This window comes from Callithrix jacchus, chromosome 19, assembly GCF_049354715.1.
Source record: "Callithrix jacchus isolate 240 chromosome 19, calJac240_pri, whole genome shotgun sequence".
Taxonomy (NCBI): Eukaryota; Metazoa; Chordata; class Mammalia; order Primates; family Cebidae; genus Callithrix; species Callithrix jacchus.
In genome coordinates this window covers 30,882,680-30,904,346 of record NC_133520.1, presented here as the reverse complement: position 1 = coordinate 30,904,346, position 21,667 = coordinate 30,882,680, and the positions used below count along the sequence as shown (strand labels likewise).

At 39.5% G+C, this 21,667-nt stretch overlaps 1 protein-coding gene and 2 non-coding genes across 52 annotated transcripts in view; all 3 read right to left on the bottom strand.

Annotated features, from left to right (window-relative positions):
* Window positions 1-21,667, bottom strand: part of ZC3H11A (zinc finger CCCH-type containing 11A) — a 54,776-nt gene that overhangs the window by 17,127 nt on the left and 15,982 nt on the right. For 41 of the 50 annotated variants that reach the window (XM_078356908.1, XM_078356873.1, XM_078356885.1 and 38 more), the window contains 8 exons: window positions 17,806-18,004; window positions 15,933-16,052; window positions 7,896-8,019; window positions 6,184-6,387; window positions 5,947-6,063; window positions 5,617-5,697; window positions 4,371-4,481; window positions 2,072-2,134 (listed from right to left, as the gene is read on the bottom strand). In XM_078356908.1, coding sequence (XP_078213034.1) covers window positions 2,072-2,134; window positions 4,371-4,481; window positions 5,617-5,697; window positions 5,947-6,063; window positions 6,184-6,387; window positions 7,896-8,019; window positions 15,933-16,052; window positions 17,806-17,859 — 874 coding nt within the window. In that variant the 5' untranslated portion in view covers window positions 17,860-18,004. The remainder of the gene's footprint in view (window positions 1-2,071; window positions 2,135-4,370; window positions 4,482-5,616; window positions 5,698-5,946; window positions 6,064-6,183; window positions 6,388-7,895; window positions 8,020-15,932; window positions 16,053-17,805; window positions 18,005-21,667) is intronic. The other 9 variants (XM_078356906.1, XM_078356897.1, XM_078356902.1 and 6 more) reach the window with 1 other exon arrangement.
* LOC118149604 (small nucleolar RNA SNORA1) lies at window positions 3,075-3,207 on the bottom strand. Its single transcript, XR_004737176.1, has one exon. It is a non-coding gene; the product is annotated as a small nucleolar RNA SNORA1 (small nucleolar RNA).
* On the bottom strand, window positions 8,103-8,209 carry LOC118149662 (U6 spliceosomal RNA). Its single transcript, XR_004737216.1, has one exon. It is a non-coding gene; the product is annotated as a U6 spliceosomal RNA (small nuclear RNA).

Below are 21,667 nucleotides of genomic sequence, written 5' to 3'. Positions count from 1 at the left end.
CTCCAGCCTGGGCAATATAGCAAGGCCCCATTCTCAAGAAAAAAAAAGAGGTAAGGAAAAAAACAAAAATTTAAAAAATTAGAATGCACAAACATTTACCGAATAAAAAAACTGATTAACCCTACAAATGAAAGATCATAAACCCTGGTTGAGATAAAAGTTCAGCATTAGAAATGTGAAAAATCTTCATATATAAAAGAATCTTTTTTTTTTTTTTTTTAAGACAAGATTTCACTCCGTCACCCAAGCTGGAGTATAGTGGCACAATCTCGGCTCACTGCAACTTTCACCTCCCGGGCTCAAGTGATCCTCCCACCTTAGCCTCCCAAGCACCTGGACTACAGGCACACACCATGCCTGGTTAATTTTTGTATTTTTAATAGAGACAAGGTTTTGCCATGTTGCCCAAGCTGTTTCTTGAACTCCTGAGCTCAGATGATCCGCCCACTTCCGCCTCTAAAGGGCTAGGATTACAGGCAGGAGCCTCTATGCCGGGCCCCCCAAAATATCTTAACTGGTCAGCTGCTGAATTAAGTAAATTCATCGGGGATAAGGAGGACAGGTTAAGAATTATAAATTTTTAAGTTTTTTAGTATGAAGACTCAGAGTGACATCTTCAATTCTAGAAAAGAAATTTAAGGTTCTGAAAGATTCTGTATCTTACCCAAGTCATGAGCTAGTTAAGTTAGTGATACAGCCAAGACCTAAATCAAGTTTCCTAATTCTAGGTTTTTCTTTTTCTTTTTTCTTTTTTTTTGAGACAGAGTATTGCTCTGTCGCCCAGGCTGGAGTGCAGTGGCGTGATCTCGGCTCAATACAACCTCTGCCTCCTGGGTTCAACTGATTCTCCTGCCTCAGCTTCCGGAATAGCTGGGACTACAGGCACGCACCACCACACCCAGCTGATTTTTGTATTTTTAGTAGAGACAGGGTTTCACCATGTTGGCCAGGCTGGTCTCCAACTCCTGACCTCAAGTGATTAGCCCGACTCAGCCTCCCAAAGTGCTGGGATTACAGGCATGAGCCACCATGCCCAGCTTTCTAGCTTTATTACACTGTTCAGTACAAGTTGTTTAAAAGTTTTTAAAAACTGTTTTTTACATTACTTGTCTGAAGTTACATTCTTGCAAGGTCTCATTAAAAACTTCAAAGACCCTACACAGAGTATGATTGTCTCTCTCCTCTCATTTATAATTTAAAGATAAAACAATCACAAAGTTTATATGTATGCTTATGTTAAAACAGCTCAATTCTAAGACATTTTTTGGAGTCAGACACATTAGGGTAGGTATATAACAATTTACTAATATGGTCAAGTACTTCCCTAAAAATAAAATAGTAGCCGAGCATGGTGGCTCATGCCTGAAATCACAGTACTTTGGGAGGTCAAGGCCAGCAGATCATGTGAGCCTAAGAGTTGGAGACCAGCCTGGGCAATGTGGTGAAACCCCATCGCTATAAAAAATATAAGAATTAACCAGGTGTGGTGGTGTATGGCTACTTGGGAGGCTGAGGCGGGAGGATCACTTGGGGGTGGGAGGATCACTTAAGCCCAGGAGGTGGAGGCTGCAGTGGGCTGAGATTGCACCACTGCACTCCAGCCTGGGGAACAAAAAACAAGACTCTGTCTCAAAATAAATACACAAAACAGCACCAATAGACTCAAGGACTCAAATTTTATATACCTATATTTTCTTCTTTCTTCTTAGGGCTTCCTATATTCTGAGAGACACACATTATATTAACCAAACATTTTTTTCCCCCCTCTAAAAAACTCACATTTAAGTTTGTCCAGAGAAATAGAGGTGTTCTTTAGCATTTTTAAAATCTAGTTCCTTCTAAAATGTTGGTCATGGTCATAATCTAATTCGACTGTAACACTGTAAATTTCTTTAACTTCAATGAAAGGTATAACGCACTCATGAAAACATGAGGAAATTTAAAAGCGCTTTCAGCTAATACAGGGGCACTGATAATAATGATGAGATCTGTATAAAGACGGTTTGGAGAAGCTATCAGGTTAATGCACGAACAACCAGAAAAGAAGAGATATGCATAAAACTTTTCTTACCTGCTGAAAATTTTCGTTTCCCCAGTCTCTCAGTAAGACTCAATCTAATCAAGGGTTCTTCTCCTGAAATGGCAAAAGCAGAATTTCTCGATTCTTAATCAATTTTTCTGTATACAGTAACCACTTATGTGTACAAAGTATATTCTGATATTAGCATGAACCCACCGAGAAAGTCTCTTGAAAATCAGGTCTCAGTCTTAAGAAAGGCCATCACATAAAAAAAGAGAAAAACCCCAAAATCTATTAATAATAAACAGCCAAATATACAGCCCAAATAGAAGCAACAGCATAGTACTACTGCCACTACTACTACTACTACTAATAATAATTATTATTATTTTGAGACAGAGTTTCTCTGTGGTTGCCCAGGCTGGAGCGCAATGGCATGATCTTGGCTCACTGCAACCTCTGCCGCCCAGATTCAAGTGATTCTCCTGCCTCAGCCTCCTGAATAGCTGGATTACACAGGCATGCATCACCACGCCCAGCTAATTTTGTATTTTTAGTAGAGATGGGGTTTCTTGATGTTGGTCAGCCTGGTCTGGAACTCCTGACCTGATTTGCCTGCCCTGGCCTCCCAAAGTGCTGGGATTACAGGTATGAGCCACCACGCCAGCCTTATTATTATTATTATTATTATTATTTGAGACAGAGTCTCACTCTGTCACCCAGGCTGGAGTGGAGTGGCTCCATCTCAGCTCACTGCAACCTCTACCTCCTGGGTTCAAGCAATTCTCCTGTCTCAGCCTCCTGAGTAGCTGGGATTACAGGTGCACAGTACCACACCTGGCTAATTTTTTTTTCTGAATTGTACAAATCTGATTATCTTTTGACACATGATCTAAGACACAGTCATGTACCACATTACAATGTTTCAGTCAATATATAGCCTACAAACAGTGGTCCTATAAGAGCTGAAAATTAATTATTATTTTAATGTTATTATTTCTAATATTGAAAAGTCAACATTTTTCTCCTATATATTTTACTCATAAGCATAGCAAAATGTTACAGGTCTCACTGTCACCACTGCAATATACATACTGTGCTGGAAGCATAACCTGTCTCAGTTTAGCCACATTAACTATTTTTGGATACCATGATCAACAATGCCCATTCTCATCTACAATGAGGCTTTTTTTTTTTTTTGAGATGGAGTCTTGCACTGTCACCCAGGCTGTAGTGCAGTGGCATGATCTTGGCTCCCTGCAACCTCCGCCTCCTGGGTTCAAACAATTCCGCTGCCTCAGCCTCCTGAGTAGCTGGGATTACAGATGCACACCACCACGGCTGGCTAATTTTTCTATTTTTGGTAGAAATGGGGCTTCGCCATATTGGCCAGGCTGGTCTTGAACTCCTGGCCTCAAGTGATCCACCTGCCTCGGCCTCCCCAAGTGCTGGGATTATATATGTGAGCCACTGCACCCAGCCTAGCATAGTACTAATTATTAATAGCAGTCAAGTAGAAGACAGATTGTATTCTTAATTAATTGGTTATAAAACTGAAACAATAATTTTGCTTATACACTTTAATGTGTTAAATGAAATCATACTTTACTCCAATGTGAACTCTCCAATATAATTTTCTTTAAAGGTCACCTCAGGAAGAAGTGAGCTCTCTTTCTTCTAACTTTGTTGTCTCAATTGCACATTTAAATGTATCTATATCTATAATTCCTTACTAGGCTTAAAATTATCAAGTGAAAATACTTTATTACAGGCCAGGTGTGGTGGCTAACATCTGTAATACTAGCACTTTGGGAGGCCGAGGCAGGTAGAAGGTTTGAGGTCAGCAGTTCGAGACCAACATAGCCAACATGGTGAAATCCCGTCTGTATCAAAAATACAAAAATTAGCTGGGCGTGGTGGCGGGTGCCTATAATCCCAGCTACTGGGGAGGTTGAAGCAGGAGAATCACTTGAACCCAGGAGGTGGAGGTTGCAGTGAGAGGATCACACCACTGCATTCCAGCCTGGGAGACAGAGCAAGATTGCATCTAAAAAAAAATTTTTTTTTAACAAAAAAACTTTGTAAGAGTTCTTTAGTCACATGGGAAGCCAATAAATGTATTGAGTAGATATAAACAGTAAATGGAAAAATAAATGTGAGGGCTGCCTGGAAAAGAATTTCAATCTTTTAAATATTAGAGCTGAATGTACCAACCTTTCATCTTTATATCTTATCAACATACTAACAACTTCCTGAAAATTCATCAAAGGTAAAAGATACCCAAAAATTTTGCATTCCCTATTATATAAAAGTAGAGGCTTGACAATTCTAAGACCTACCTATACCTTACCTTGTTTGCTGGAGAGAGTTACTGTCCTCACCACAGTCCTAACATTTTCCTTTTCAGGACCTGGAATGGGCTCAGGGTGGAGTAAAAGACTGGAAACTCCTGAAGAACCCTCTAAATAAAGCAAGTCAAGAAAAGCAAATAATTTATGGAAAATAATGCTACTACAAGTCAAAAAATTTGTTTTTGTAACCAGTGAAGTCCAATACAGACTGCTATTATGACTACAAGCCAGTCAGCCTTTCTGTATGTTTGTCTACAGTCAAACAGAGTAGTGGTAAGGGGAGCCTTAGGCATGATGTGAAAACAATATAAAATTATTTTGAGTGACTTAGGTACCCAACCTGCTTTTGTTTACCAATAAAGCTAATATTATCCTAAAATTAACTTCGGAGGTACATTAGCCACCAGGTGTATCAAGCCAACCTATTCTATTTAAATTTAATCATCTGAAAAACACAACTCCAAGGTTCCTATAAAGCAAGCCTTAAAACAATGTTCTCAAAACCATTTCTCTCTATAACTACACTTCACATTATAAATTTTAGGATTGGAGGCTGACTCATACCTGTAATCCCAGCATTTTGGAAGCCGAGGTGGGAGAATCACCTGAGGTCAGGAGTTGCAGACCAGCCTGACCAACACGGAGAAAGTCTCTACTAAAAATACAAAATGTGGCGCAAGCCTGTAATCTTAGCTACTCAGGAGGCTGAGGCAGGAGAATTGCTAGAACCTGGGAGGTGGAGGTTGTGGTGAGCCGAGATGACACCATTGCACTCCAGCCTGGACAACAAGAGCAAAACTCCCATCTCAAAAAGAAAAAAAATTTTAGGGTTGGAAACACGGATCAATCAGGCTGAGGTAAGCTCCAAAAGAAAATCCGAGCAGCTCTTGAGGAAGAACTCTTCTACTAGAAAATGAAGTTTTTCCTCTCTTAATATAATTTTTTTAAATCACTGTAAGAACTCACAGAATGAATATAGTTCTTACATGATGTTCTTTAGAGGTATATTGTTCAAGATATACAGGTTCTTTCATTCTTTATATACCCAGCTCTGAAGAGTTAGGGACTGAAACACAGCTGCAGTAAATTAAAACAACCACAATTTAAGTAAGTCTGTGTTTTACTTCAAACAGGCCATGGAAATCAAAATTTATTTGTTCATTTTGGCTGCTGCTTCTAGAGGTGTCGTTAGTATTCTTCCCTAGCAACATACAACTATCCATGCCAAAACCTGTGATGACTTACCACCTTGCTTCTTAGATTTTTCCTTCATTTTCTTTGACTTAATTTCCTCAAGAGTTTTTATTCCAAAATTCAAACATTCACCTGAAAAATCCAAATAGAAATTATATGAGAAACTAGAGCCTTTTAATCTTTGTATTTTATCTGTACGTAGCAGGCATTTATTTTTTTAATAAATGATCAACAGAAACTAAGTATAGGTCTGTATGTATATAGCATGGGAAAAAGAAGAGGGAGGTCAATGATTGTGAACTAAATTTTAAAGGCAGTTTTTGAAGTCTTGGACACATTCAAAAGTGCTTAAGATTGGGCACCAGTATAGCTTTTTCTTACCTTGCTTTAAATTGACTGCAGGTTTCCGGGCAGAAGTCACTCGTAATCCATTGTGAACTTCAGGAGTTGGTTGCAGGGTAGGTGTTTTGGTTTCATCACCTTCCTCAGAAAACTGATCTATGGCATTTAAGGCAAATTCACAATTAAAGATAAGCCTACAGCTTTAATCTTGATTCTGTCCAGTTCATGATGTGACCCTATTTATTTGCCTTAAAGAAGGAGCCAGACAGAACTTACCATCATCATCCTCATCATCATCTGCAGCATTAATTACAACTGGTGGATGCGTGGGGCTAGGAACATTTTCTGAACTTTCTACTTTCATAACACTCCGCAGCTGAGGGGAAGGATTGGACTGGACAGACAATTTGTTCTGTTGAACTGAAAGTTGGTTAGCCTTCACTTCCTCTTCTGGTGACTCAGGCACAGTGGGCAACACAGCTAAACACACAAAATCAGTCATAAATTAAACACAGAAGATACAACCCCAATTTACCAAAAATTCCTGACCTAGGAATTTCCTAGGTCAGGTGCAAAAATAAATGCACCTAGGAAAAGTATGGTGCATTTTCCCTATGAGCATTTATGTCTTTTTTTTTTTTTTAAGAGACAGGGTTTCACCATGTTGATCAGGCTGGTCTCAAACTCCTGACCTCAGGTAATCCACCTGCCTCTGCTTCCCAAAGTGCTGGGATTACAGGCATGAGCCATTTAGCCTGGCTGCATTTCTGTCTTTTAACCTAATTTCCTCATTTAAGTTCTAAAGTCCCAGGGAGAGGAAAAAAACTGTGCATTTAGCTAATTAACTTTCCACTGTATATTATAACAAAGTGGGCACTCAAAACAGAATAAACAGAAGACTAGCAACATATTACCTGTTCACAAATTCTAAACCTTTAATTTTAATAGTGCAATTCTAGGCTTTTTGCTCAGCAAAGAGGTAGCTTCTAAGACAAAGCACTCATACTTATTTGAACCAAACCAGAAAGAAATATATCTACTTTTTTCCCTTAAACTGAGGCGAAAAGAGGTAGCCATCAAATTTTAATGCATAGCAAATGGGGCTTTTAAATGGCTAATTCCACTTTAAATTACTTTAAAAAGGACTTTGGTAATAACTACTAGCTTTTTAAGTTTTATTTTAGATTATAGTCTATAGAGTAGGGTTGGCAAATATTTTCTGTAAAGAGCCAGACAGTTAATATTTTAGGCTTTGTGGGTCATATGGTTTCTGTCTCAACTACTCAGTTCCACAGCACTAGCACAAAACTGGTAATAGAAAATATGTAAATGAATGGGCAAGGCTGCATTCCAATAAAACTTTATTTTTATTTATTTATTTTTTTTGAGACAGAGTTTCGCTGTTGTTACCCAGACTGGAGTGCAATGGCGCGATCTCGGCTAACCGCAACCTCTGCCTTCTGGGTTCAAGCAATTCTCCTGCCTCAGCCTCCTGAGTAGCTGGGACTACAGGTGCGTACCACCATGCCCAGCTAATGATTGTATTTTTAGTAGAGACGGGGTTTCACCTTGTTGACCAGGATGGTCTCGATCTCTTGACCTCGTGATCCACATGCCTCGGCCTCCCAAAGTGCTGGGATTATAGGCGTGAGCCACCGTGCCCGGCCAAAACTTTATTTTTATTGAAAAGCTTTATTTTTATTGGCTTAGAAAATCAATTTTATTTTGAAAATGTTTATGGGTCTGATAAGAACATGAGAAATGAAGTAAGCATAGTAACTTAAATGGCATGCCAAGATATACTGGTTCTATAGTCATGGATAAATCATTTAGCCTTAACAAGATTCAGTTCACTCATCTGTAAAGTGGAAATAATTCTGCTGTCTCACAAGACTGAAAGAAGCCAACGTCTAAAAAGTACTGTTGTAGAGTGTGCATAGTAAGTATCTATTTGATAGTGTTCTTTTAAAATTAAAAACTGATCTTACTTTTGCTCGGAGGTAGGAAAAGGCCATCAACATATCGTCCTCTATTGTGATGAAAAGCGCAGTTTAATTTTTGACATCCCGTTGGCTGATTTTCCCAATAACAAGGAATTTCACTGCGTTTCTTCTGTAAGAGGGAAAAAACACATTACTTTCAAATAAAAAAAGTGATACATGTATTAATGTAGTAATTTTTCTTTTTTTTTTTATATAAATATGGAACGCTTCACGAATTTGCATGTCATCCTTGTGCAGGGGCCATGCTAATCTTCTCTGTATCATTCCAATTTTAGTATATGTGCTGCCGAAGCGAGCACAGGTAATTTGTTTTCTAGACAAAGTTCATACAGGGTTCAAAAATCCGAGGCATCTGAGATAATAGAGGTTGCTGAAAATAACATGAGGCATGAAGCAGAGATGAAAGGAGCAGGAGAGTAGTTTATGTGTTATTCTTTCCTTTTTTACCCTCATCCTGGAACCCCTAAAATGTCTACAGTTAATTTAGAGAAGCAGGATGATATAGTAGTTTATGAAATCAAAGGTAACAGGGTTTGAATCTCTATTATGCTACTTGTTGGCCAGGTGGCCTTAGACAATTTATGCCTCTAAGCCTCACTTACCTTAGTGATAAAACAGGAATAATTGGTTTCTTATGAAGATTATATAAAAATAATGTAAATAAAGCACTAAGCACATAGGCCAAACTCAATACACTGCAGTTACTACTTGAAGCTGAGAGTTCAAGGCTTTGAGAAAATTTTTCCCATTCATGAATTCTCAAAGTAAGGCACATATAACAACACACTGAGGATGTGACGTTCCCTTCTCAAGCCACCTCACTTTTATAAAGGAAAATTGGGAGAAAAAAAAAATACCTTGTGCATCTAGAATAAACTGCTGCATCATAAGATATATGTCCAAGAAAACATACACATTAGTTCTCCAAAAGATGTGTATAAGTAATGTTCACAACAATATTATTTTCAATAGCTTTATAATTTTGCAAACCCACATGTTTATCAATATTAGAACAGATAAAGAAACTAAGTGCTGGGTGCAGTGGCTCACACCTGTAATCCCAGCACTTTGGGAGGCTGAGGTGGGGGGATCACCTAAGGTCAAGAGTTCAAGACCAGCCTGGCCAACATGGTGAAACCCTCTCTTTACTAAAAATACAAAACTTAGCCAGGTATAGTGGCAGGCACCTGTAATTCCAGCTACTTGGGAGGCTGAGTCACGAGAATCATTTGAACCCAGGAGACAGAGGTTGCAGTGAGCCAAGATTGTGCCACTGCACTCCAGCCTAAGTGACAGAAAAAACAAAACAAACAAATAAAAAGAAACCATAAAGTATTCATACAACAGAATGTCATCTGGTAATGAGAAGGAATAAATCACTGCTATACTCAATGCCGCAGATGTAGAATGAAGAAGCCAGACACAAGAGTGCATATCAAGTGATTCTGTTTATGAAAAGATCAAAATAGTCGAAACTTCTCCGTGGTAGAGCAGTTGGGATGGTGATCAGCTTTGGGGATGTGGTTACTAACGAGGGGATGAAGAGGAAGTTAGATTACTGCTAATACTCTATTTCTTGAACGAGGTGCTGATCAAATAAGCATATTCACTTTGTGAAAGTTCTTCAGGTTGTAAGATTATAATTTGTGCACTTTTCTGTTTATATTTTAATAGTTCAAAAAAGGGGGAAAATATATGAGAAGGACTTCCAAAAAGTAACCTCTGCTGAACTTCATTATGTCAAATCTCTAATCATAATAAACAGCGTAAGGTTTAAAATTCCAAAAAAAACCACCAGCATTACTTCAGAAATTTCAGAACGTGGAGAAGAGAAAAAGAAACAATAACCATTACAAAAAAATGCTTAAATTTATCAAATGTATCAAAGGCCAAAATCTACTACATTGAGAGACTGATAAATTTCAATTATACACTGTTTTTAGGGATGTGGTGGCCGGGAACGGTGGCTCATGCCTGTAATCCAAGCACTTTGGAGGCCAAGGCAGGCAGATCACCTGAGGTCGGGAGTTCAAGGGATGTGGAACAATCAGGCAGTCTCAAACACATAATAGAAATGTAAATTAGCTCCACATCTCTAAAGGTGATTTGGCAAAAACAATTTTTTAAAAGTATGTTCTAAGTTTATGTCATATGCATGATTACCTATTAATATTTTTTAAAAGTACAGGCTACTCTGGGAATATTGTCTATAGAGTAGCCCTGGTCCGCAAGGAGCATCAAAAATAAATATGTAAATTAAGTAAAAATAAAAGTACAGCAAATGCCAAATATTGTTACCTTTCAAAGAACTAGACATAAATGATTAGTCCTGTGTCATACCCAAAAGGTAGATGTAATAGTTATCATTGTTTTTTAGCAGGAATAACAACAATTATTCAATTCTTCCTTTCTCAAGGCAGAACCTAATGCTAATCTTCCTTGTTGCTAAGCCTGCCTTTGCTTAAATTTCTACATCTTTCCTGGAAGAAATTTTCAAATTGCAGAATGATTTCTGTAACAGTATGTTCTATATACAGAAGTCACATGAAATTTATTTGATCTGTTTAATACATTTACCAGATTTTGTTTCTAATTGAAAAGTAATATATGTGTAATGAAGACAACTTGGAAAATGGAAATAGATGCTAATTATGCTATTACTCAAAGAGAATCACTTATTTTGGTATGAATTCTTTTTACTTGTAAAAAAAAAATCACAAGTGACTATATCCATACTAAAAAGAAAGGTATTCCATATAATTCTGTACATTTTTCCTAAGTAACATCCTCTACATGCCAGGCACAGTGCCTCATGCCTGTAATCCCAGCACTCTGGCAGGCTGAGGTGCGTGGATCATCTGAGGTCAGGAGTTCAAGACCAGCCTGACTAATATGGTAAAATACCATCTCTGATAAAAATTACAAAAATTAGCTGGTTGTAGTGGCAGGCACCTGTAGTCCCAGCTACCCAAGAGGCTGAGATAGGAGAATCACCTGAACCCAGAAGGCGGAGGCTGCAGTGAGCCAAGATTGCACCACTGCACTCCAGCCTGGGCAACAGAGTAAGACTCCGTCTCAAAAAAAAAAAAATTCTCCACAGTAATATTTCTCCTACGCAATTATGTCTTGAACATTTTTAATAGTAATACAGCACATGATCCAAAGATAAAACAGTTGATCCTCATTGTTTGCAGTAGTTACGTTCTATAGTCACTGGGAACACTGAGTTAGTAAATACTAAACGATTTTCCCTAAGGGAAATAGAGTTGGGTTGCAGTGAGCCTCTGGTCACATTTTCATCAACTAATCAATGCACAATTTTGGTTTTGGGTGTGTCTGATATTGTTAATTTGCTAATATGAAAATCAAGACCAACAACACTGCAACTCACACCTGAACAAGACTTATCTAACAACCTCTTTTCTCTATAAGACACATCACAGCCTTCTATTCAGGAATACTATAAAGTATTTCAGCAATACATGCGGGAGCCATTTTAGCAGCAGCACCACCAACCAAAAGCACAAAAATGGAAAAAACGTGGCACTAAACAGACCATGAAAAGGATACTTGTTTACAGTATCAGAAGTGAAACAAGAAGGCAGAGAGCTCTGTTCTACCTTGCCTGGAAATGTGACTCAATTTGTGAATCAATGTGACACGTCAGATGACTCAAATTTGCTGCTCTGAACATGTCTGCGAATGACCAGGTACTGATTTGGGGGTTGTAAATTTTAGTAAGCAGGCAAATTCACAAATATGGAACCCATGAATAATGAAAATGAAATGCAACAGAAGGGGTACACAGTAAAAAGACTCCTCCTCATCCCTGTCACTTTTCCATAGCTACTGTTGTTAAGTTTCATCTTTAGCTGGACTCAGTGGCTCACACCTGTAATCCCAGCACTTTGGAGGCCGATGTAGGTGGATCAACTGAGATCAGAAGTTCGAAACCCCATGTCTACTAAAAGTACAAAAAGTAACTGGGCATAGTGGCCTGTAATCCCAACTACTTGTGAGGCTGAGGGAGAATTGCTTGAACCTGGGAGGCGGAGGTTGCAGTGAGCTGAGATTGTGCCATTGCACTCCAGCCTGGGCAACAGAGCAAGGTTCTGTCTCAAAAAAAAAAAAAGGAAATTCACCTTTATACTTTCAGATATTTAAAAAATTCATATGCAGGACAGGCGCGGTGGTTCACACCTGTAATCCCAGCACTTTGGGAGGCCAAGGCGGACGAATCACGAGGTCAGGAGTTCGAGATAAGCCTGGCCCACATTGTGAAACCTCATCTCAGCCAAAAATACAAAAATTAGCCAGGCGTGATGGCTGGAGCCTGTAATCCCAGCTACTTGGAAGGCTGAGGCAGGAGAATGGCTTGAAACAGCCGGAGGTTACAGCGAGCCAAGATCGCGCCCACTGCACTCCAGCCTGGGTGAGACTCCATCTCAATAGTTAAAAAAAAAAATTCATATGCAAGTGAAAAACAAATACAAATTATTTTCCCTCTCCTTTTTTTTTTTTTTTTTTTATTTTTTATTTTGAGATGGGAGTCTCACTGTGTCACCCAGGCTGGAGTACAGTGGTGCAATCTCTGCCTCCAAGGTTCAAGCGATTCTCTTGCCTCAGTCTCCCAAATGGCTAGGACTTCAGGTGTGCCCCACCATGCCTGGCTAATTTTTGTATTTTTAGTAGAGACAGGGTTTCACTGTGCTGGCCAGCTGGTCTCAAACTCCTGACCTCAGGTGATCCACCTGCCTCAGCCTCCCAAAGTACTGGGATTATAGAAGTGAGCCACTGTGCCCGGCTTGTCTCTCCTTTTTTAACACACCTTGCTCTTCACCTTACATTTGTCACTTGGCAATATACCCTGACTATTTCCATATCAATAAATTAGTTTCCCCTTTAAAATCTTTATTAACAGCTGCCCGGCACTACACTGTATGAATGTAGCAAAACTTTGTTTTAAATGAAGGACAGTTAGGTTATTTCTAATATTTTACTATTACAAATTACAATAAGTAATTCCGCATGCATCTTATTTTGCAGGTGAATACATACGTGTAAAAAATATAAGCATTTAGTTCTTTCAAGCAATACAGCCAATAAGCCTCTGTGCAAAAAAGAGTTAACACAGTAGCTCTGAGACTGCTATGCTTAGAAACACCTGCTTGCAAAGCTTGCTCTTGGCTAGCCTCTGGGAACTGGCTTTTAGAACACTCGAAGTAAGTTAATTGGAAGTGGAGGAGGGAAAAGGCTCAGTATGCCTAGACTGTTTGTGCAAACATTATGGTTAATGCTGAACATCTGCCTTCCTTCTGGGAGTCTAGAATTTGGGTACATGTTTGGTAAAGGGTGCCTACATGGCCAGTACCAGTGAAGATCCTGAATGTTGAAACTCTAATGGATTTCCCTGGGCAGAAACACCATATATGCACTGCTGCATTTTCATCACCGGGAGAAATGTGTGCTCTGTGTCACCCCTAAAGGGAGTGAGCAAAAAAAAAACCAGGCGCATGGATTCTTCCAGACTCTTCCTGTATCTTTTTATTTTATGATCTGACAGTGAATCCTTACTCTATTGCTGTAACACATCTCAACTCTGAGTACATGCTAGAGAATCTCTAAATGAAGAGGTGCTCCTGGAGACACTGACATACCCTTCATAGGAGTTTTGCCAATATACACTCCACTAACAATGTTATAACACGATTTTTCATGTTATAACATAAAACATAAAAGTTGCAGAGTACTCCTTTATCAATTTATTTGATATTTGCTGCTATTTGCAATATAGGTAGCTTAGAATGTAGTTAAGAGACAAGAAATCTGAAGCCAGATTGGAGTAGCTGACCCCTGGCATATGAACTGCATATTTAGTCTTGCCCTAACAATTCAGTCCAAAGTCATTAGATGGTGTTGAGGGAGGCAGGCATTCACATGGGAGGAGGAAAGGACATGGTGGCCCAGAGCAGGGAATTGGAGCCTGACTGAGATGAGGAAGGCAACCACATGACCATGTAGAAATGGCATAGGGTGTTAGAACCCATGGAGGGTTGAGGACATGTGCATGTACCCTAACAAGTGCTGAGTCTCAGCAGGGTTAGCAATGTTTTGTACAGAAGAGATCCCAATGTAAGATGAAGAAGATATACTTACGTAGGGTCAGCCTAGAATGGGCATCAAAGATGAAGCGGGGTGAGAAAGACAGGGTACTCCCAAGGAAAACTGGTATAGAGTTGGAGTATGTGAGCAGGATCAGGACAGCATCTCACATGTGAGGGCTGCCCTGTGCAAAGTATCACAGCCCAAGGATGTGAAAACAGTATTCATTATAGGGATAGGGTTGGGGGTCCAAGAAGGGTGAGGAAGAGGTTCCTATGGTTAAGCAAGCAGGGAGGCTTAGCACAGGGTACTAGAGCTGAAACATGGTGAGAAAGGTGTTCCTGTGGCGAAGCTTTGTGTGTCATGTCAGAGCCTGAGAGGAAGGAAGAGTCTGTGAAACAATATTAATTTTTATACTAGGAGACTGATTAAATAAATAAAACTATTATGAACAATGGAAACCAAGTTTTTCACTTCTTCAGAAGAGTTACAGGTATGGAAAAGAAGTCTAGACTAAGTCCTGTGGTATTGAGGAACTGGAAGCATCTATATGAACCCATAATTTCTAACACTATGTATCTATTGTTAAATACATAATGATGTAAATGTCTGTAAGTGTATACATTTATATATTCCTTAGCTCCTTCCACTGAGAGGACCTGAAAGTGATGACACTCTAGGAGCAACCCAAATCTTAACTTCTATATACCATGTTTCACTAAAAGAAACCAGGGTATCTTGGATCAATGGTTGAATCCAGGGCTGAAGTAAGAAAGGTACTGGATGAGCCTGGAGAATCTTGTCAGGCTAAAAAAGCAGAGATGCTCAAAGAATGATGTAAAACATCAAAAGGACACAAAAATCAGCTTGAAAGGCTCCTACTAGCCAAATCTGGGTCAACTTGAGCATAAAAAATCAGTAATGATAGTAACAGAGTACAACACACTTATTAAAATAGAAAACTGCATATATTAGTCTATTTTCACACTGCTATGAAGAACTACCTGAGACTGAATAATTTATAAAGAAAAAAGTTTACACTAAGTCACAGTTCTGCATGGCTGGGGAGGCCTCGGGAAACTTACAATCAGAGGATGTAAGGCATAAACAAGTCTTACACGGCAGTAGGAGAGCACAAGCAAAGGGACTGCCACACTTTTAAACCATCAGATCTTGAGAGAATTCACTCACTAACACAAGAATAGCATGGGGGAAACTGCTCCCATGATCCCATCACCTCCCACCAGGTCCCTCCCTTAACACATGGGGATTACAATCAAGATGAGATCACATCACCGGAAGTTTGCAACAATTCACATAAATAACTAAGAAAAAGTTGAAGTTTGATGAAAAGTGGAGTAAAGGATCTAAAAGTACCTCTCCACAAAATATTTATTAATTATAAAAAGAAAATCTCTGTAATGAAGCAATCTGGCAGATACCATCTTAATCAAGTGATAAAAGTTAACATCACCAGTGATGAGAAAATTAAAACTGTGTGCCACAGGATCATACACAACAAAAATATCATTCGCCGGGCACAGCGGCTCACACTGTAATCCCAGCACTTTGGGAGGCTGGGATTATAGCTCACTGCTGTATATATACAATCTTCACCTCAATGTTCAAGTGATTCTCCTGCCTCAGCCTCCTGAGTAGCTGAGATTACAGGCACACACAACCATGCCAGGCTCTTGTATTTGTAGTAAAGAAGGGGTTTCACCATGTTGGTCAGGCTGGTCTCAAACTCCTGACCTCATAATTTGCCCACCTCAGCCTCCCAAAGTGATGGGATTACAGGTATGAGCCACTGCACCCGGCCTAATATATTTTTTTTAAAGTCACTTTTGCACCTACATCTTTTATTGGTCCACCATGACCCTAAGCTACTTACTATGATAAGAGAAATAAAAAACTTACATCAATCTCCATGTGGCGAAACCTGCACACCTGTCGAAAACAGCGCCCTTCTTGCCATAATGTGCAAACGGTTTCATTTCCTAATGCAGCTTCACAGTGACGGAATGGGCAGCTGTCACCCTGTAAACAAAAAGAGAACACAGAAAAGAACTGTAGCATCGAAATACATCCCAGGTAAAACATCCGTAACAAGAACTCCTGGAATTTAGACAAGCATAAATGAGTAAGAAAAGAAAGGTATGGTAGAAAACAACGGAGATGGAATGACAGGAACAAACTGAGAGCAACGAATGTATTATTTCCTATAACCTATTTCTAGACAGTATCCTTCATGTGATCTGACATGAGTGACACAAGCTGAGAGAAGGGGTTGAAAAAGACAAGTAGGAGTGTTAGGTATTCTTTAAAAATATATTTTAGGCCAAGGGCTGTGGATCACGCCTGTAATCTCAGCACTTTGGGAGGCTGAGGCAAGCAGATCACGAGGTCAGGAGATTGAGATCATCATGGCCAACATGATGAAACCCCATGTTTACTGAAAATACAAAAATTGGCTGGGCATGGTGATGTACCTGTAGTCCCAGCTACCTGGAAGGCTGAGGCAGGAGAATCGCTTGAACCCAGGAGGGAGAGGTTGCAGTGAGCCAAGATTGCGCCACTGCATTCCAGCCTGGGCAAAAGAGTGAGATTCTGTCTCAGAAAACAAAACAAAACAAAACAAAACAAAAAAGTACGTATTTTACAGTTAATCTTCAAAACTGACATCTTGACTTCTGTAACTTTAGCTTTTGATGAAAAATCAGAAAGTAAATAGAATTTAAATATAATTAACATACTGTGCTTCACTGCAAACTTTATGCAAAGGTAATATTTGAAATAAAATGCCACTGTTGTGCAAACTGCTATAGGTAAGACAAAATTTTCATCGCTTTGCTCAAAACTCATCATTTAAAACAGAATATTGCCAGGCGTGGTGGCTCCTGCCTGTAATCCCAGCACTTTGGAAGTCCGAGGCAGGCAGATCACAAGGTTAGGAGTTTGAGACCAGCCTGACCAACATGGCGAAACCCCGTCTCTACTGAAAATACAAAAATTAGCTGTGCATGGTGGCACATGCCTATAATCCCAGCTATTCAGGAGGTTGAGACAGGAGAACCACTTGAATCTGGAAGCGGAGGCTGCAGTGAGCTGAGATCACATCATTGCACTCCAGCCTGGGTGACAGACCAAGACGTCGTCTCAAAAAAAACCCCACAATATCAAGATGACTGAAGAGCACGTTTTTCTAACAACATAAACATTTACAGAATTAGTCGTAAAATTACAGAAAGCAGTAGGTATATGCAAATAGAGCTGCAAAAGAATCAAGCAGAAAAACAGAAGTTCTGACAAAGATAAAGAAAAAAACTGCAAAAGCATATTTAGAACAATGACTCCACAGTCTTAGTATTCAGCAGGAAATCTGGGAAAAGAAAGAAGTCAAATTCAACCCATGACAGTTTCTGAAAGTACAATACAATCCACTCACTCATTTAATACGAAGTATATAAAATCAAAGTACGTAAGGCATAGGTCAAAGTGCCCCCATTTCCACAGGTGCCCCGAACAGATTAATTCTGAGCACTGAATGATGCCTAAATGTCACATATCTTTTCACTTTTGTAGAACATGGAAAAATTAGTTATATATAAAATGAAGAGAAAAAAACAATGAATTCTTCTAAATACAGTATTCTTTATTTAAAAACTGACAGCCAATAATAAACACTTGGGCAAAACAAAATATATAATAAAAACAACTTAAAATGTTGGGAAAATATTATCCAATTCTATTAAGTTGTAGAAAGAAGTGATTTAAAGATGTCAGTTCTTACTTTGGTACATGTAGAATAGAAAAAAAAATAGCAGTCTTCTCCTTGATTAGGCATGCCGGGTAGAGTCTTAGATCAGAAGTGGCTTTTGGTAACAAGCCACTGCTTCCTCAAAGCAAAGATCAGGCTCCAAGTCCTCGTGAAATGGGTTTAATCTTCCCAATGACAACTCAATCACAGAAATTGTCTTTCAACTGTAATCCTAAAGTGAGGAGACAATGAATTAAAATATTTCAGGTAAATTCTTCGTCCTTCAAATCACCATGGCTAATGAGATCATACTGTTAAAATCAAATTTTATTAATACAAACTTGCTTATACAGAGCCTTGTAAACACAGATTGTGAATACTATACTTCCCCATCTACAATGTAAAATTTTGGCTAGAAAGGCCATGCCCTTCTTTTACATTCTCTATGATGCTTTTTACAGGGTTTCAGCATTGTAAATTAAATAAGCATTTATAACTAAAGATCTACATTTTATTTTTAATTATTTTTAGACACAGTGTCTCACTCTGCTGCCCAGGCTGGAGTGCAATGATGTGATCACAGCTCACTGCAACACTGATCTCCTGGGCTCAAGTGATTCTCTCACCTTAGCCTCCCCCATGTAACTAGGACTTTAGGCACATCCCTCTATGCCCAGCTAATTTTTTTTAAAAAATTTTTGTGAAGACAGGATCCATTATGTTGTTCAGTCTGGTCTTAAACTCCTGTCTCAAGCAATCCTCCTCCCTTGGCCTCCCAAAATGCTGGGAACAGGTGTGAGCCATCTTGCCGAGCCTCATCTACATATGTGTGCGCCCGCACGTGTATGTGTGTGTGTGTGTGTGTCTATTTGCCTACCAATTTGAGTCTCATGACTCTACATACATTTTAGATTATTAATGGAACTTAGATTATTAACACAAGATACTTGCTAACAAAATCTGATAAAGTATAATGTTTCATCTAAATGAAAAAATTCAAATATTTTCACAAGCATTTTTGTTATTTCAAAAGTATATAATCATAACTAGGTGAGAAAACCCCGTTTAGCTATAAGAATAACTGATAAGCCAGGCACGATGGTTCACACCTGTAATCCTAGCACTTTGGAAGGCTGAGGTGGGTGGATCACCTGAGATCAGGAGTTCAAGACCAGCCTGGCCATCATGATGAAACCCTATCTTAAAAAAAAAATAACTGATGAAATAATTACTTCTGAAAATATCTATGGATCTAGCTTACATTAATGAAGATGACTAGAGTTGTACACCAATTATAAACAAGAAGCAAACTAAGTCTTCAGGGTTTTCCATAAAATAGTGACTCCACAACAACAAAAAATATTTTCTCCCCTAGTCCATGGCATACCCTGGTCCCCACACTAAAATGTCCAAGTAAGTTTCTACAAAAGCAAAAGCATATAACAAGAGCACATCAGAGAATATGGAAAGGCTTTCCACAAACTTATACACCAGAAGATCAGGTTTCAGAAACAGGAATCTACAACTTGAAATTAACTCGAATTCAATCATATCTCCCACTAATAATTCCTAATGCAAGAATGGCATACCATGATGAAAAGTCACCTTAATGTTAGCAAACTAGATTAGGAGTAAGAGTCTGACACTAAACATGTACCCACATCTTTAAAGTTTACATACCCTTCGACAAACAATTCCATTTCTAGAATTTATTGTAAGATAAAAGTATTAAAGGTAATGCACAAGAAATGTTATCACAATCTTGTTTTATTAACAAAATAGGCCGGGTGCAGGGCTCATGCCTGTAATCCCAGCACTCTGGATGGCCGAGGCAGGCAGATCACCTGAGTCCAGGAGTTCAAGACAAGCCTGGCCGACATGGCAAAACCCCATCTCTAAAAAAACAAAACAAAACAGAAACATTAGCTGGGCGTGGTGGGGCACACCTGTGATCCCAGCTAGAAGGGGGAGCTGAAGCACAAGAATCACTTGAACCCAGGAGGCAGAGGTTGCAGTGAGCTGAGATTGTGCCATTGCACTCCAGCCTAGGCAACAGAGACTCTGTCTCAAAAAAAAAAAGGAAAAAAATAATGAAATAACATATAGAAACCTAAATGTTCAAAATGGATAGAATCTTGCTCTGTCACCCAGGCTGCAGTGTAATGGTGTGATCGGCTCACTGTAACCTTTGTCTCCTGGGTTCAAGCAATTCTCCTGCCTCAGCCTAACGAGTAGCTTGGATTACAGGCATCTGCCACCACGCCCGGTTAATTTTTGTATTTTTAGTAGAGACAGAGTTTCACCATTTTGGTCAGGCCGGTCTCGAACTCTTGACCTCAGGTGATCCACCTGCCTCGGCCTCCTGAGGCAGGGATTACAGGTATGAGCCACTGAGCCAGGGCGACTATTTTTAAAAAATTATGATATATGGGCCAGGCATAGTGGCTCACGCCTGTAATCTAAGCACTTTGGAAGCCAAGGCGGGCGGATCACCTGAGGTCGGGAGTTCAAGACCAGCCTGACCAACATGGTGAAACCCCATCTTAAAAAAAAAAAAAAAATTATGATATATGGCCAGGCACAGTGGCTTACCTGTAATCCCAGTACTTTGGGAAGTGGAGGCTGGTGGATCACTTGAGGTCAGGAGTTCAAGACCAGCCTGGGCAAAACGACACCCCGTCTCAACTAAAAATACAAAAATTAGCCGGGTATGGTGGTACACACCTGCAGTCCCAGCTACTGGGGAGGATGAGGGAGGGAAACTGTTTGAACCGGGGACATGGAAATTGCTGACTGAGCCGAGATCACACACTGCACTCCAGCCTGGGTGATAGTTAAGACTCTGTCTCAAAAATAAATAAATAATAAAAATAATGGTACATTCACATAATGTGAAAATATACAGCCATTACAGAGTTTCATACTAGAAAAGACTGCTGCTGTTAAAAAAAAAACATAAACCAAAAAAAATTCTAAAAATATGTAAGTAGCTTTGGTATTGGGTTATGGGTGGTGGCTGGAAGAGCTTTGACATGTTTGATAGAAAAGGCCTGAAAGAATGGAAGAAACTGCTGCTAAGTCACATGAACAATTAAAGGTACTTAAGGTACTTATGGTGAGGTCTCCCTCAGAAATGACGATCGTGTTATTAGAAACTGGAGGACAGTTTATTCTTTTTATTTTTGAGATGGAGTCTTACTCTGTCTCTCAGGTTGGAGTGCAATGGCATGATCTCGGCTCATTGCAACCTCTGCCTACCAGGTTCAAGCGATTCTTCTGCCTCAGCCTCCCAAGTAGCTGCAATTACAGGCTTGCACCACCATGTATGGCTAATTTTTGTATTTTTAGTAGAGACAGGGTTTCACGATGTTGGCCAGGCTGGTCTCAAACACTTGACCTCAGGTGATCCGCCCGCCTCGGACTCCCAAAGTGCTGGGATTACAGGTGTGAGCCACCAGGCCCAGCCAGAAAGGTTATTCTTTTTATAAAGTGGCAGAGAACTTAGAATTGTGTTCTGTTGGGCAGAGAGTAGAATTTGAAAGCAATGAACTTGGGTTTTAGTTGAGATTTCTAAGCAAAATGTAGAAGAAATAGCCTGGGGTTTTTCCGCTGCTTATAGTGAAATGTAAGGAAAGGAACATACTGAGGCAAGAACTATTAAGCAAAAAGAGGTAAAGAATCTGAACTTGAAGATTTGGAAAATTCTCAGCCTATGCATACTGCAAAAAACCAAGAATGTATGCTGTGTAGAGAAAAGGGTATGGGTGGACAACAGTTTGTTGGCGATTAGGTGTGTGCCTATTCAGGCAACCATCTTAGCAAAAAATGCTGCCAGCTTAAAATGTAAGAGACAGGCATGTACAGAGGGAACATGATGAGAAGACATACAAGTAAA